This window comes from Talaromyces marneffei, chromosome 6 (genome assembly GCF_009556855.1).
Source record: "Talaromyces marneffei chromosome 6, complete sequence".
NCBI lineage: Eukaryota > Fungi > Ascomycota > Eurotiomycetes > Eurotiales > Trichocomaceae > Talaromyces > Talaromyces marneffei.
The window spans coordinates 2,080,554-2,095,528 of NC_072353.1; the positions used below are offsets into that span (position 1 = coordinate 2,080,554).

The window sequence follows — 14,975 nt, forward strand, 5'->3', positions numbered from 1 at the left end:
TAGTATATTGCCAGCTTGTATCATTACTGCTGAAATATCTATCACAACCCCGGCCACGATTACTACATCTTCGGACGACCATACGTTCGATACGTGAGGATAGTCCATACTCTACCCATGACCCAGGTTACTATCACACAATCTGCGTGAGCAGCCAAACAAACCGATTGACTGCATCTGGACATGCTCAACTATGGCATCTACATACCCTCTAGACGCTTGTATGAGAAAAGCTTGATCAAAGCTCCTGAATACCTATCTAGGTAGACATATACATTATCGTGTAACAAATTACCAAGGAATACATCTATCTGAAGTTGAATGTCTGCCATTAGTCCCAAATAGATTGATTCATTCTTCCTTATACCAGATAAGAACAATACCTAGCATTAACAAACATGACATGGCTTCTTCTAATATCAAAACAAATCAAGACAATCATGATACAATTTCTGACACGAGATCCGCGTAACAAATGGAATGAACGCAAAACAAGACATATATCCATGCATAACATACCGAGCAAGGTATCACAATCTAGTGAATGGAGAGCCAGCTTGAACTATGAGTTGAGTAGAAACAACAAGAGAAAAAATAATAATAAAAAAATGGGGGTATCGGCTTCATCTTGGGTGGTGATATTACAAATTAAAGTCGGGTAGGATATGGGTTGATATGGTACACGTTGGTCGCACTGGAAGAGATGCAAATGGTCCACGAGAAGGGTAGACTGTCTAAGTTCTCCTACTCAAAGCCGGAGAGGCGGTCGAAATATCGTCCTGTCCAAGAATAAATATTAGTCGGTCATATTCTACTCAGGAGGGTGGGAGGCTTACCATATGATTACACATAGCCACAAATAAATCGAAAAACACCTTCCCGCCTTTCTCCATCTCCATCTGCATAGTCCCACTCCTCTTAAACGTTGATCTGCTCCTGATGATTAGAGCAAGGTAGTGGGCACGTAGCTGGCTGTCGTTTTCTGGAGTATTTGCGTAGGCATATCGGGCGCTGGTCAGGATTGTGCTGCAGTGTATGCCTGCTTGAAGGCCTTGTTTGCGGAGCGCGAGACGTTTTAGTTCGGGGAGTTTGTAGCGTTCGCCGGCGCAGCTATTCAACAAGTCAGCACATTACTGGCGAGGAAAGAAGGGGGAACGTACTACATGGCGGTATCTTTCAAAATCATGCTTCCATCCGCCTGATGAAGATATGCAGCATCTTTTGAGTCATCGCCATCAACGTCCATCACATCATCTTCCAACGACCAGGTATCGCGACGTTTGTTATGTATGAGGCGAGGATAGTAGTCCCCTTTGTACAGATATTCGAGTATCGAAGATAGGATCTCGGGTTGCTCATCGGGTAGACTGATTTGCTTGTTATGAGCTTGCAGGAACTGTTCACGGCAACAGTCAGCGAAGACCGGTGAGAGCGATAAAACGTCTTCGTGGGCGGCGAAGAGGCGCTGGTCTTTGCCGACGCAGATTGTGACTACGGCCGAGGTGAGGTTTCTAAGACAGGAGATGGCTCAGATCTGTTTCTCCAAGTGAGGAGAGGAAAGAACTCACTGTTCAGCTAGTGGAGAAGTATGTGAAGTGTATTTCCCATGTCTACTTTCTGATACGGAGTGACTGCCTCCAGCATGGTCTCGAAATGATCGTTTTATGCTCCGCGAAGTTGATGTGGATGTCGACTTGCCGGCTCGATACTTGCTGGTGAAACTCTCGGAGCGGCCGTGGGATGATTTTTTGACAAACATTTTGTCAAAACAAAGTACAGTCGTTAAGATAGCGAGCTTGATGGAATTAATGCAATAATGATGATAAATGTGTGACTATTGCATGGTCGAGAGATGAAATACTAGCCTGAGGCTCCAGAAGACATGGAGTTGCAAAACCATCCCATCTCGACAGCCCAACCCCAGAGATACTGGTGGGCAGATACAACACTTATATAGCTGAACAACCAGGCTATCATTCAGGCAACGCTTATCCTATGGACAGGGGAAGGAGTACAACGAGCGACGATCGAACCGACGCGGGAAACGCGCCGTCTCTTGGCCCCCCCCCCCATCGCCAAAGTTGCGCGTGATCACGTGAACCCATTAGGCCTCTTCTAGCCAGTCACAGTTGGCCAGGTGTGCCTAAATGACTCATTTTAATCAATTTGCTTTATCCTAGATCAGAAAGAGAGCAGTTTAGTCTCAGACTAGTGATTCTAGCACCCTTTCACCCAGGCTGCTAGGCAAAACTGGGCAGTTGCACCGGGATGCTGGAATATGACTAGTCAATTCGACTTGGGTTTTACTCCACAGCCTTGATACAAGATTCAAACAAAAAAAAAGGTTTTCATTTAATTTCAAGTGAGTTTTTTTATACAAAAAACATCTCCTTCAGAGATCCGGAAGTGATCTATCTGCGGGGAGCTGTTCGCGGAACAGAGCCACCCACAGTCATCGGAGCGCAGATGGCTCCCCGAGTTACTCCATTGTCGGAACAAAAGATAGGCATCGAGCTAATCCTCAGACCAGTATCAACTAGTACTGGTGCTACAGTATTGTAACTACGTACTATGTGGCGTCCCATGTACTTGGTAGTCCCCGTCTAGCGGAACAAGCTCCTGCAGATTCCCTTTCAGCTACAAAGCTCAAAGAGTCAGGCGGGCACACTCTGATTTGCGCCCTGGACTTGAAGACCCAGGTTAACCTTGATAACAGATGACGCCTCATCAGACTAAGGGATTAGCCGGTTTCATGTTCGGCTAAAAGTTTGGGTCATTCGTGCGTGACTTTTCCATACTGTCTTTCGATGTGGATGTTGAAATGGTATATTTCCAGAGCACAGCCTGATTGATTTATCTGCAAAGAAAGTAGAGGAGAATGCTTCCTATAATCACATCGTAATATTCCTCCTCAATGAAACCCAATCCAAAAGTAAAGAGTGTTTGCATAACGCCAAACTTCCCGCCTGACCATGACTCGTAGACATTAGTACCCAATACGCCTCGTACACCATTCCTTGTTGTCTCGTAATATCAACCTCCATTAGAATATAACTTTCCGGGCATTCTTCGGATGGCTCTCGCTCGGACAGTAAGGGCATTTGAATTTGTTGCCCTTGCTGATTCGCTGAAGGGACTCCTGCGCAATGACGTGACCGCACGGCATCATCATAGGAGGGTTCTGATCCGTAGTTTGTTCTTTCGAGACGGGACACACGAATATCGAATGGAACAGATACGAGGGCGGTAGTGGTATCTCGACCTATTGAAGTCTCAGTTAGCAAACACGAACATATAATCGTAAATCAAAAGGATGAAGAGTAATACATACCGGTAGTTCATCCTGTGTGGTCCACTCGGTTCTCTTTGCCTTCATAATCGTCTGTAATTTCAATAAAGTTGGAAGGGCAATGGCGCCAGCTGTTGCTGCTATATAAAGAGGAGAGTCTGCCGACAACCCAAGTAACGAACAGAACTCTCGTGTGAATGAATGAGCTACGTCAGACCAAGCCGTCGGGTTGTTGAAAATATGCCGATATGGAGATTCGTCCAGATTTGGCCAAAATGCCATAGCACTTATAAGTTGTTGAATCTCTTTCAAATACCGGGGCGTGAATGTCAAAAACTCCTGCCTTGCATACTCTAGAGCAGCCTGTCGGCCGTCGGAGCTGGGTGAGTATTGTAGTTTCGTTCCACCATGAAAGAGCCAGACGAATTGGAGACGACAAAGCTCAAACTCTAGGTTGCTTCCTCGGCTCTCTAGAACCGATCGATGGTCCCTTGCCCAGTCAATTGCTGGCAATAAATTGGAGTTTTCTCGAAGCTCGCGTAGTATGTGATACATTTTGGTGAACTCTTCACGGATTCTGTCTGAGTGGATCTGGTCAAGGATCGTAGACGTATTATTCTCGTTAATCGAATTTTCTTCGAATTCAGGCTGAGCGGGGGATTTTGCTTGCGCTATTTCGTCTACGAATGTAGCTGCAACTGAAAATTGGCCTTCTCGGAGTAAGTGCATGGCTATCGCTCGATTGACGAGGCTCGGTGAACTTGAGAGGGCGTCATATTCGGTGCTAGGAAGAGGGCGATCTTTGAATAACTATAAACAATGAGTTAGTAGATCATATATATATCTATATATGTCAATACTATGCCATCTCTTGTACCTTGTCTAGTGCTTTTGTATACTTGTTGAGACTACTATGAGTCTCTTTCAAACTGTCGTTGGTCGCATCGAATGACGCCTTAACTGGATTTTGTAGCTTTGCAAGTGTGATTGAAGCCTTTGTCGGATCTATACGGTAACTGGAGTTAGAGCAAGCTTCAAAAAGTAAGAATGTGATCTATACCAGCAGCTATCGAGTCTCGGGCTTTCTGTAGCAAGTCAATCGTAGCTTGGACGTCGTTGATACTCTTGGCCGCTTTCATGCGCTTCCACGCTCGCTCGTGCTCCTTCTGTAGCAAGTCCATGGTTTTTCCATGCACCGTAGCAGCAGACTCTCCTTTCCATGAGAATAGCCGCTGTTATAGTCGGAGTGAGAAGATATTAATAAGAGGAGGATAAGAGAAGTGATGGCGGCGGGTCACTTGATCGGAGTGGGCGCCTTTCCGCTTTGAGCCTGACTGACGTCTTCGCGCTTTCCCCCTCGACTCCATAGGTATTTACTTTGGTCTCTCGCCGCCCGTGGCCCTGTGGAGCTCTCCAGATGCTACAACAACAATAACTAACAACTGTCATTGTGGACAGCAGCTCAGATCTCCGACATGGTCTAGCATTTAATACTACGAAATCTCCGCTGTGCCTATATGAAGGCAAAAACTATTGTTCTTTCATTAGAGATGCTTTGTTCTGTCTCCCCTCGTCGGCCAACCTCTTTGCCGCCTCCAGGTGACTCTGACTTGAACACTATAATCCTCTAGACTGTTCTTTGCTTCGAAAGATTGGCCATAAAAAGGCTTGCAACAGAATGTCAGGATCTGCTGTTGAAGCCTATCATGCCGCCGCCGGAGCACTCCCTACAAGTCAAAATGGCCAAGCTCGTTACAAACCAAGCGCCGAGGCTTCGTCTTCAGCAGTAAAGAGCAACGCCGTCGTCGATCAGCCAGTACAAAAGAGACACCAGAGAATTGTTTTAGCCGATCCGGTCGCCCTCATATACCTAGAAGAAGATCCATCGACGACCGTTCTCCATCGTCGGACAACCTTACAAGGATACGAAATCTACATCGTCGAGCAATGGGCATGCTCTCGAGTGCACCCCACCTTCATAATCGCCACTTATACGGGCGACCCTACCCATCATATAGATGTCGGAGTTCTCGGTGTCCCGACGGATAGCGATAGCTGGTCGCCTCGTCTCAAGCTATACTTCGATGCCGTGCAACAGTATCATGCTGCAGCGAAGGAAACGCCGTTGGGAACGTTGATGGTAACGAATTTGAGTGCTTTCCCTTCTGCACTCACAGTCATTGCGATTCCAGATGGTGATATGAGAAAGAACAGGGAAAATTTCATTGTAAATGAGGATCTGAAGCGTTTGGGATGCGCCGGACGTGCAAGCCTGAAACTGCAACAACCGTCTCCAGTAGTGGAAGTCAAGTTCTATCAGCTGTATAAGACGAGTGACCGGGTACCTTTATATCCAGCGGTCATGGAGCTCGTCAAGCAATGCCAGCTTGCGCTTACCATATTTGACAAGCTCGCACCCGAATATGCAGACGGCCTATTGTGTGATGTTACGGAAAAAGCAATAGGTGATTGGTGGGCAGATATTGGCACAGACTTGTATAACATTGAACCCAGTGATGGTATATTAGGTGTAACCACCGTTGCGGCACTGCTGGGTGCACTGCTGGGCGCCCGAAATCGGTTACACGCAGTTGGAGCACCCGTCCCAAAAGACGTCTTTGACTTGTCAGGCATGAAACGGGGGGTTGGTAGTTTTCAAAAGTCACAGAAACTTGCTCGAACGCGACGATTAGATCGGGATACATTAGACAGACTTCACAGAGTCAGTCAGAAGTCGACAAACTCTGAACGCTGGGCTGGAGCCGTCAAATCTACTGTTGCTGAACTTAGTGGAAAAGGCGGCGAGATGGTCATGGGAATGGTCGGTCGAGAAAAAGGCGGCATATCCGATATCGAAACCCTGGACTTGGAACGATTTGCCCAGCTAGTCTACGGCGAAAGAGCCCGATGGCTCTGGCAGGGAAAACCTCTGAAAAGCTCGCTCAACCACGGTTTAGAAAGTGCTTCACGTGCAGAGGATCTTGCTTTCACGACGGACGACCAGGGCAGTTACTTTTGGGCTGGTCGCAAGCGATATGCTGGTTCAGACTCGGGCGCTGATCGTGTGGCGCAAGATAATGACAGCACGAAGCGTCCTCATGAACTCGTGCCAGCCGTGGAAGATAAGGATTTGAACTTGGGACGCATCGTTTCGCGTAGTCTTACAGAAAAGGTATCGGATGCGCGGGCTGGTTTCGGCAGGTTCAAAGACGCTGTTGGTATACCCAGTCGCCGTACTCATCAGCCTCAGTCTCACAACCATCATCGCCACCGACAAAAAGACTCTGTGAACCTTGATATGCTTGACCCTACTGTCGGCGAGAGCGAAGTCGATCAAAATGGTGCTGTTGTCGATGAAAAAGACTTTGGTCATATACCTGAAGAGAGTATCGACGCCCCACCAACACAAAACCTAATACAAACACCTAGGGTGAGTAAGGTATCAATATCTTCGAGGAAATTATCGGATGCCAGAGTGATGCCACCAGAAATTCATATTGTACCAGAATCGCCTCCACTCGCAGAAACGAACAAGCAGGATTTATCACCCATACCTGCACAGGCAGAAGAAGTTACTACCCAAGAAGGTGAAGGGCAAGATGAAGAAATCAAAGATCTCGAACTGATCAATACCCGGTCAACCGAAGTGCCTACTGAACAAGACACATCAACAATGTTCAGATGTCTACGCCGGTCACAGAGTTTTCCTGATGAGAGAACTAGCACGTCAGCGTCATTCGCAAAAAAAGGTCGATGGCCTCGTCATTTATCCTTCAGTACGGTAGAGGAAGTCGTTCTTGTCTGGGAAGGTTTCAAGACCGTAACAACAGCTGAACCCGACAAAGCACCCGTTAAATCTTTGGAAGATTCGATTCTCCAGGAATGCGTGCTCCTGTCTGATGCACAAGCTTTCAGTTCCGGAGTCTTGGATCTGAGTCAGCAAACGGTGCCCTGGGTTGAGGAGCAAGTTGCCTCAGTAGAGTTCCTACATAGCAAGGCCAATGCTCTTTCAGAGGAACTAGGGTATTTGTATCCAGAGCGTATAGAAGATATCCAAGAACTTCGAGAGCGCACTAATCAGGTATTGGGAGATGAAGGCTCGCGCTTGACCGAAGAAATGAAGAAGATTGAGCTATTGGGAGCCAAGCTGGATTACGAGTTGAATGTCCTGGAATCCAAAATCGAAGATGTCGAGGAGGGTTTACAGGAGTTTCAACGACATGTTGACGTTGTCGAGAACCGGATCAGGGGTCTAGTTCAGGGAGAGAAAAAGAACGGTACCTCGTGGTTTTCGTGGGCTGGCCGTAAATTCGGTCGTTTCTAACACATATTTTATTTACTTTTAGATTTTATACCCTTCAGTGTGTATTATATTCAACCATGATTACCACCTATCTTTCTTGTCATAATACATGTACTATAATGGACGCTCTACAAGAGAATGCATACATGCTCATCATATAAAGTATATTTATTGTACATTATACCCTATGTCTATCCAAATCGAAAAAACGCAGACAGCTGAGTCCCGCCAGCCTTCTGCGCAACTGCAATATGAAATACAACAGAGTAGAGAATAGTAGACGCCCATTTATTATCTCCGGAGGCAGTTACATGCCAAATCCACCACCCATACCGCCTTGCTTAGCAGCAGCCTCGCCCTGCATCTTCTCGCTAACCTTGATGTTGACTTCGAAGAATTTGGAGACGCAGCGGTCGAGGCAGACAGATTCGCCCTTGTTTAATTCGCCTTCACGGTATTCGGGGGGAATGCACTTTTTGGTGCAGGATTGTGTTAGACTAGAGCAGAAGACATTGTCAGTAAAACGTTTATTGCAATTGTTGATGCTAGGATAGAAATCATAAGGTTTCATGTCCGGGTTTTAGTCTTTGTAGACTTTCGCCCAGCATCGTCTCTCCATCCTTTTTTTCTTTCTTCTTCTCTTGGAAAATCTGTTGACGTACCGATTGAACAAGTCAGAGACCATCTCGACTTCTGTTTCTGCTGCAGCAATCTTCTGTTCTGAAGAGAGCTGGGGACGACCGCCGAATAGGAAAGACATGGTGACGTCTGTATTTGGGTGTTGTGATTATTTCTGCGCTGCTGTCAGTACTGATGAGAACAAGCCAAGCATATCGCTAGCGAGGATTTCAAGAGACAATACCTTTATAAATTGATGGATGGAGTTGTTCAGGTTGGCTTGTAAATTGTAACTAGTTAACTAATGAGAAAGATCTCAGCGATCGGGAAGACGAAGAAGCTTGGACCACCCGTGATCGCGCTTCTTCCGCTCGCCGCACAATTTTCTCTTCTTCTTTCCTCGCTACTTCTACTACAACTAACATAGCTTCATCATACCCAATGCAGTCCATTGGCCCCAGAAGGGCCTCTCAGAGGCTTCTGGGTAAGTTATCGCATAAGTAAGCTTTTGCTCTCTACTCTTCTTTTTCTGGTTATGCCCCCAACATTAGGATGAAACACGCACCTAATACAGAACCGCTGCGAATGACACTTGCATCTTTTGCAAGTAATGATCATAACAGGACTTACCTTTCTGATTCAAATGTTTTTCTTCTTCTTACGAGATCTTATGAGTTATTGGAGATGATTGATTGCTAACCGTCTCTTTGTAGTAGTCGACTCTCGGTCATCGATGTATCGTCCCATTTGAACCTGTCGCGTCCTGTCGCTCAAATTTCTTCGAGAAAAATATTTGCTCGATGTCATAGTACACAACCTCCAGCCGAACCTGGATTTGATAGCCGTGTAAAAGAAATTCAGGCTGCAGTCCCTAATCCATATCCACGTCTGGAAAGTAATGCAAACAGGCTTAGCATTGAGGAATTTCGTGCCCGATATGACTATCTCGAACCCAACCAGGTAGTTGAGGAGGACGAAGTTGTGGTCCAGGGTAGGTTTCGGCCTCACTCAGGCCCTTTTGATAGACATGTACTTAGAATATTCTTATGTAGGCAGAATACGAACAGCCAGACTGGCAGGCAGCAAATTGATATTTTTTGATCTCGTCCAGAATGATCACAAGATCCAGGGCATGTGGAATCTGCGTATGTCGGCCGATGTAACTCCTGAGAAATTCAAGGTAATTTATCGTCTGCTTCGTCGCGGAGATGCTCTTTGTACGTAGCCAGTCCCCTGATTGCAATTGCTATCGCTCTCTGTCCAACTAACACTTTCAAGCTATTACCGGAAAACCTCATCGGACTGGAAGAGGAGAACTCACAATCAAAGTGACTGAAATACCAATTCTTCTATCTCCTTCTCTACACGATATCCCCACCGATACAAAGGAGCATGGTATCTCTGGATACCCTCGGCATGTCCAATTCCTCGCCGACAAACGTACCTCGGATATCATGCGGATACGATCCGCGATCATTCAATATATTCGCCAATTCTTCGTTGAACGTGCGTTCATGGAGGTGAATACGCCTATTATGGCTAGTGAAGCTGGTGGCGCAACTGCGCGTCCTTTTGTGACTACAGCCAACGAGTTTCCGGATAAGTCGTTATATTTGAGGATAGCACCTGAGTTGTGGCTCAAGCGGTTGGTTATTGGTGGATTTGATAAGGTCTTTGAGATTGGGGCGTCATTCCGAAACGAAGGTGTGTATTTTGTATCTCTGTCACGGCAGGATAAAATTGACAAAATATAGGTATCGATAAATCGCACAATCCCGAGTTCACGACATGCGAGTTTTACATGGCATATGCGAACCTGGAAGATGTAATGTCCATGACCGAGAGCCTATTCTCTGGCCTAGCAGAACATGTCACACAACACAAGGAACGCATGAACTCCGAAATCCCAACTCCAAACACAAACTTCTCAGCCCCCTTTCGACGGATAGACTTCATCCCTGGAATCGAGCAAGCCATCAACCGGCCCTTACCAGATCTATCTTCCCCTACCGCAGAAGAAGATGTGAAACAACTCTTCGCAGACCTCTCAATCCCTCTCCCCGACCTTCCCACTCTCCCTCGTCTGATGGACAAGCTCTGCTCAACCTACCTCGAACCCCAATGCATCGAACCAACATTCATAACCCATCCTCCCGAATGCCTCTCCCCACTCTCAAAATCCTTCTTACAGAACAACCAACGTGTCGCCGCTCGGTGTGAACTCTTCATCGAAGGCAGAGAATATGTCAACGCCTACGAAGAAGAGAATTCTCCATGGGAGCAAAGGCAGAAATTCGAGCAGCAAAAGATCTTCAATCAGCATACAAATGAGTCTACGGGTGTAGATGAGAGTTATTTGCAAGCGATGGAATGGGGGCTGCCACCGACGGGAGGTTGGGGGTGTGGAATTGACAGGCTTGTAATGCTGTTTACGGATTCGAAGAGGATTGGGGATGTGTTGCCTTTTAAGACTTTGAGGTCTATTTAGTAAATCATCAGGATTGTGTAAGATATGTATTATAGTGGTATTGATGGGATGGGAAGGTGTTTGGGCGTTTTTTCTATAGCGAGCGAATCAATTTTTCAATGGAACTTTAGAAGTTCACGCCAGATGCGTCAAACCGGTTATATCGTGAAGGATCCATGGATGCGACAGCCGTAACAAAATATCCATTCCTCTAGAGAAATTTGATGTCGAATGTAACAGCGGGTTTGTTTGACCTATACCGTAGGCCGCGGAACCTGCCGAGCCGTAGATAACCGCTCGAATTTACCTCGACTTTTGTCTCGACCATGCGTCATCATCGCAAAGTTGTCTGGGAAGAGTATTCTGAGAAACCTTCAATTACTAGAATTTAATAGTCTCCAGAGCCCAGGAAGATTAGCCATGTCCAGATCCATTCAACAGGCACAGCCTGTCACAGTAAGCCTTCAAGATCTTTACTCGGGTGAGGGGTAGCGCATATCGCATCTTTATCTATCAACTAAAGAAGAACATTATTGACTGACATCTCAACAGGATCTGTACCCTTCGAAGCCTTGACAGAAGCATTTGGACCTTCATCGCTGGGAATAATCGTAGTCAAAGATCTACCTCCCACCTTCAAAGAGCTGCGTGCCCAAGTCCTGTCAAATTCGTCTTATCTCGCGTCCTTGTCTCAGGATGAACTGGGTATTTCTCACTCTTACACCGACACTAAGGGCCAAAAATTGATGACAAAAACAGAAAAACTCGAAAGCCCCCAATCGAAATACCTCGTAGGCTGGTCCTGCGGCAAAGAAACCCTTCGCTCAGGGCACTTCGACACCCTCAAGGGCTCCTACTACATCAACTGCGCCTTCTACCAGAACCCTGAACTACAAAATGCGCCTGCAGATGAGTTTCCGGATTTCCCTCAATACACAGCCCCCAACATTTGGCCGGACGCTGAAAAATTGCCTACGTTCCGGAAAAGTGTTGAAGAGCTGATATCACTGATCATTGATACAGCTGCTTTGGTGGCGAGGGCGTGTGATCGGTATGCGGCTGTGAATATCGAGGGGTACAAGGAGGGGTATTTGGAGCATGTTGTCAAGACCAGTTTGACGACGAAGGCGAGATTGTTGCATTATTTTCCGACGGAATTGGTTGCTACAGATGCAGAGACGAAGGAAGAGAAGGAAGGAGGAGATGATGATGATTGGTGTGCTACGCATGTTGATCATGGATGTCTTACGGGTCTTACATCGGCCATGTTCGTTGATGAAGCAGTACAACCACCGTCGGAGGCATCGAAGACGTCTCCTCTCCCCGAACTCCCTTCGTCACCAGACCCAAAAGCAGGTCTATACATTCGCTCGCGAACCGGCGAGATTGTGAAAGTGAATATTCCCAAGGATTGCCTCGCATTTCAGACCGGAGAAGCACTGGAATTGATTACCCAGGGGAAATTCCGTGCTGTGCCCCATTTTGTCAAGGGGGCTCTGACAACTAGCGGTAAGATTGCAAGGAATACGCTGGCGGTATTTACGCAGCCGAATTTGGGCGAGGAAGTACAGAAGGGGAAGACGTTTGCGGATTTTGCGAGGGAGGTTGTTGAGAGGACTTATTAGTATATATCCTACAACGAGAAAACATTCATAATTTTTGTGTTAATTGAGATGGTATATAATCGTTAAAAGCCAATTCTCGGACGTTTGAATTGTGGATTCTTTGCAGGAGAGTTGCTGTTCCCCCTGATCGGGATATGATGAGGCTTGAATGCTTGAATCAACACAGCAGGATCCTCATCCCAGTCATCCTCATCGTCATCATCATCGTCTCCGTCTTTGATACCGTCGTCTTTGGAATGACCAATTCTAGCAAGATCAGGTGGCGAATTCGTAGTAGACCCCTTTATAGCAACCATGTCCATTTCTTCAGCTTTATCATTATCCTCCTCACTAGACGTATTCACCGTCTCATCATTAGAGCTCACATTCGCACTCCCCTCCATATTCAACCCACTACTGACCAGGGAGCTCATCTTCTGCACCTCTGCAAACTGCGACTTGCTCGGTCGACCAGGTTGTCTACCCGCATTCCGGGGCAATTTTGCAGCTTCCCAGTCTGCCTGCGTAGGAATACCGTCAAGTATATTCAGCACACCCCTCCACATCCGCGGTTCCCGTGATTTTGAATATCGGCCGACTTCGTCACCATTCAGAGTGTCAATGGAGAGTGCCTGGACCCTGTAATCGGCCCAGAACCAATCCTGTCCGTCCTCCATGCGGTTATCGGTTTTACGTGACCAGTCCCGGCTGGCGAGCATGCCAAAAAGATCATAGTCTAGAGAGGTGTGGCCGAATACTAACTCCATGGCCGCGGGCTCGTAGCATCGTCCGATGATCATGTCGTGGGATATCTCAACCGCCGTGCCGGGTCTGTGCGTGCGGTACCAAGCTCCATATTCGCTCATGCCAACCTGTTGAAAGGCGTCGATTACCTCTTGTTGATTGAGAGGTTGGCTGCCGTACCCATCCGGATTGCGGCATGCTCTGGTCGGTAAATTTGAATATATATTCCCGCGTATGCGTATAGAGTATGATTTCGCGAGGTGCGGTGATTGTGGATCTTTGATACACGAGTTGAGTCTGAACTCTATGCGTTTGATGACCATAACATCCGTGACAGGTGCTAGTCTGTTGACTGTTGCTCCTTTCGCCTTCAGTCGTACTGTGTCACCGACGACTATCATCTCAGGACCGAGGAACATCCCACGACAATAGATCGATGCATTCGGCCACACGCCCTTGAAATGATATTTGTTGATCATGCACACCGACGACATGACCGTCATTGCATGCTTGATCGAAGGATGCCATTCCTTTTGTGGCATGCCCTGAAGCCATGTAGGCCACGAATTGAATGGACGTAGAAGATAGATGTGCACATACTGGTATTGCAACGAAGCGCTTTTATCATCACTGTTGGGGTTGGGGAATGTCTCGACACGGAAACCGGAGTAGTTGACCTCCCATGTCTTTTTGGTTGGCTCGATCAGATCTTCAAGGACTACGGGGTCCTTGTCTGGTACCTCACTGACTGTTCCTGCTCTCCAGTCGGGCCTACCTATGAAACGGCGCATTTTGCTGGAGTAGATCTGATAAGACCGTTCCTGCTCATTATATTTGAGCTTGCCATCGTTGAGTCGAGGCACCCAGAGGACAACCTCCCCAACTCGAGGAATATATGATCCTTGTAAGCCAATCCGAACGATGTGTTCGCGTACTAGCTTATTCTCGGCCCGCCAGTCCATGCTTCGAGGCTCAGAGACGGGTTCATCTATTTCACTCTCTTTACTGAGCCTGGTCACCAGTTCCCGGTAAACATCAGGGACACCTTCAGAGTCTGTTATTCGTCTTGGGGCGGGTAATTTCGATGCCCTTTTTGCTGGCCTGCCTCTAGCCCATTGACGGGGGGCTAGGGGATGATGTGATGTCGTGGCTTTGAAAGAGTTGGCATTGATCATGCTAAATCATCAAAGAATGCTGACTTACCGGTACTTGTCCCAGATCCACTGGCAGTGGTTTGAGGTCTTCTTTTCTTGCAGCAATCACAAGGGCAAATCCCTGATTTCCCACTTACCAACCAGTAGAAGTGAGGAAAGAAGTTTTTGGGAGAGTTGAAAGGGGCCCCCGAGGGATGTCCATAGAAAAATTTATCTCGCTGCGTAAGGTCAGTAAGACACATTTGCACAAAGGGAAAGGGAGAAGCACTTACAATTGTATTATCACTGAATCGTGGTCTGTCCATAAGGGAATATTGAGCAGGAAGTTGTTTGAGAATATACTGCTTTCCTGTTCAAGTTAGTAAGAGTATGCAGAAGTAGAAACCGAGGGAGAAATCACACCTTTAATCGCCTTATTATCTCTCTCCATCCACATCATGGCCAATTTATGACGATAAAGCCAATCGTCAATATGCCTCCAATGATCCTCCGTGGGCCATGTACTCCGGTCCCCATCACTGCTGCACTCTGGTGAGGTAGGTAGGGATAATACTTCGAGATTGTTGCTGGTATCATCAGGTGTTGAATGTGACATTTTCTTCTTCTTCTTCTTCTTCTTCTTCTATATAAATAATATGTTTGGATGCCCGTCTCCGTGGTTATATGTCTGGTTTCATGCTTCCGGGGTCCCTTCAGAGCGAGATGAGAGTAGGCTCAAGACACGATGCATCTGAGGGCAGAGGAACAGGCCATTTTTTATCAGAAAAAAATAATATCGAGTTAAAATTAATTTTCT

The 14,975-nt window shown here is 46.8% G+C and overlaps 7 protein-coding genes across 7 annotated transcripts; 3 read left to right on the forward strand and 4 right to left on the reverse strand.

Annotated features, from left to right (window-relative positions):
• Positions 1-734: 734 nt before the first annotated feature.
• EYB26_008260 (uncharacterized protein) lies at positions 735-1,759 on the reverse strand (the record flags this gene model as incomplete). Its single annotated transcript, XM_054267515.1, has 4 exons — positions 735-779; positions 837-1,110; positions 1,161-1,511; positions 1,569-1,759. The coding sequence occupies 4 exons, from the start codon at positions 1,757-1,759 to the stop codon at positions 735-737; spliced, it is 861 nt and encodes a 286-aa protein (XP_054123490.1).
• Positions 1,760-3,043: 1,284 nt separating this feature from the next.
• EYB26_008261 (uncharacterized protein) lies at positions 3,044-4,470 on the reverse strand (the record flags this gene model as incomplete). Its single annotated transcript, XM_054267516.1, has 4 exons — positions 3,044-3,262; positions 3,332-4,099; positions 4,167-4,294; positions 4,350-4,470. The coding sequence occupies 4 exons, from the start codon at positions 4,468-4,470 to the stop codon at positions 3,044-3,046; spliced, it is 1,236 nt and encodes a 411-aa protein (XP_054123491.1).
• Positions 4,471-4,967: 497 nt separating this feature from the next.
• Positions 4,968-7,613, forward strand: EYB26_008262 (uncharacterized protein; the record flags this gene model as incomplete). Its single annotated transcript, XM_054267517.1, has 1 exon — positions 4,968-7,613. The coding sequence occupies one exon, from the start codon at positions 4,968-4,970 to the stop codon at positions 7,611-7,613; it is 2,646 nt and encodes an 881-aa protein (XP_054123492.1).
• Positions 7,614-7,899: 286 nt separating this feature from the next.
• Positions 7,900-8,352, reverse strand: EYB26_008263 (uncharacterized protein; the record flags this gene model as incomplete). The annotated part of the gene is made up of 2 exons (XM_054267518.1): positions 7,900-8,089; positions 8,255-8,352. 2 exons carry the CDS (start codon positions 8,350-8,352, stop codon positions 7,900-7,902), a joined length of 288 nt encoding a protein of 95 aa, XP_054123493.1.
• Positions 8,353-8,651: 299 nt separating this feature from the next.
• Positions 8,652-10,698, forward strand: EYB26_008264 (uncharacterized protein; the record flags this gene model as incomplete). The annotated part of the gene is made up of 5 exons (XM_054267519.1): positions 8,652-8,710; positions 8,924-9,201; positions 9,263-9,427; positions 9,489-9,914; positions 9,965-10,698. The coding sequence occupies 5 exons, from the start codon at positions 8,652-8,654 to the stop codon at positions 10,696-10,698; spliced, it is 1,662 nt and encodes a 553-aa protein (XP_054123494.1).
• A 399-nt stretch (positions 10,699-11,097) lies between these two features.
• On the forward strand, positions 11,098-12,302 carry EYB26_008265 (uncharacterized protein; the record flags this gene model as incomplete). Its single annotated transcript, XM_054267520.1, has 3 exons — positions 11,098-11,158; positions 11,230-11,382; positions 11,437-12,302. The coding sequence occupies 3 exons, from the start codon at positions 11,098-11,100 to the stop codon at positions 12,300-12,302; spliced, it is 1,080 nt and encodes a 359-aa protein (XP_054123495.1).
• Positions 12,303-12,364: 62 nt separating this feature from the next.
• Positions 12,365-14,774, reverse strand: EYB26_008266 (uncharacterized protein; the record flags this gene model as incomplete). Its single annotated transcript, XM_054267521.1, has 4 exons — positions 12,365-14,175; positions 14,229-14,397; positions 14,452-14,528; positions 14,582-14,774. 4 exons carry the CDS (start codon positions 14,772-14,774, stop codon positions 12,365-12,367), a joined length of 2,250 nt encoding a protein of 749 aa, XP_054123496.1.
• Between the last annotated feature and the right edge of the window lie 201 nt (positions 14,775-14,975).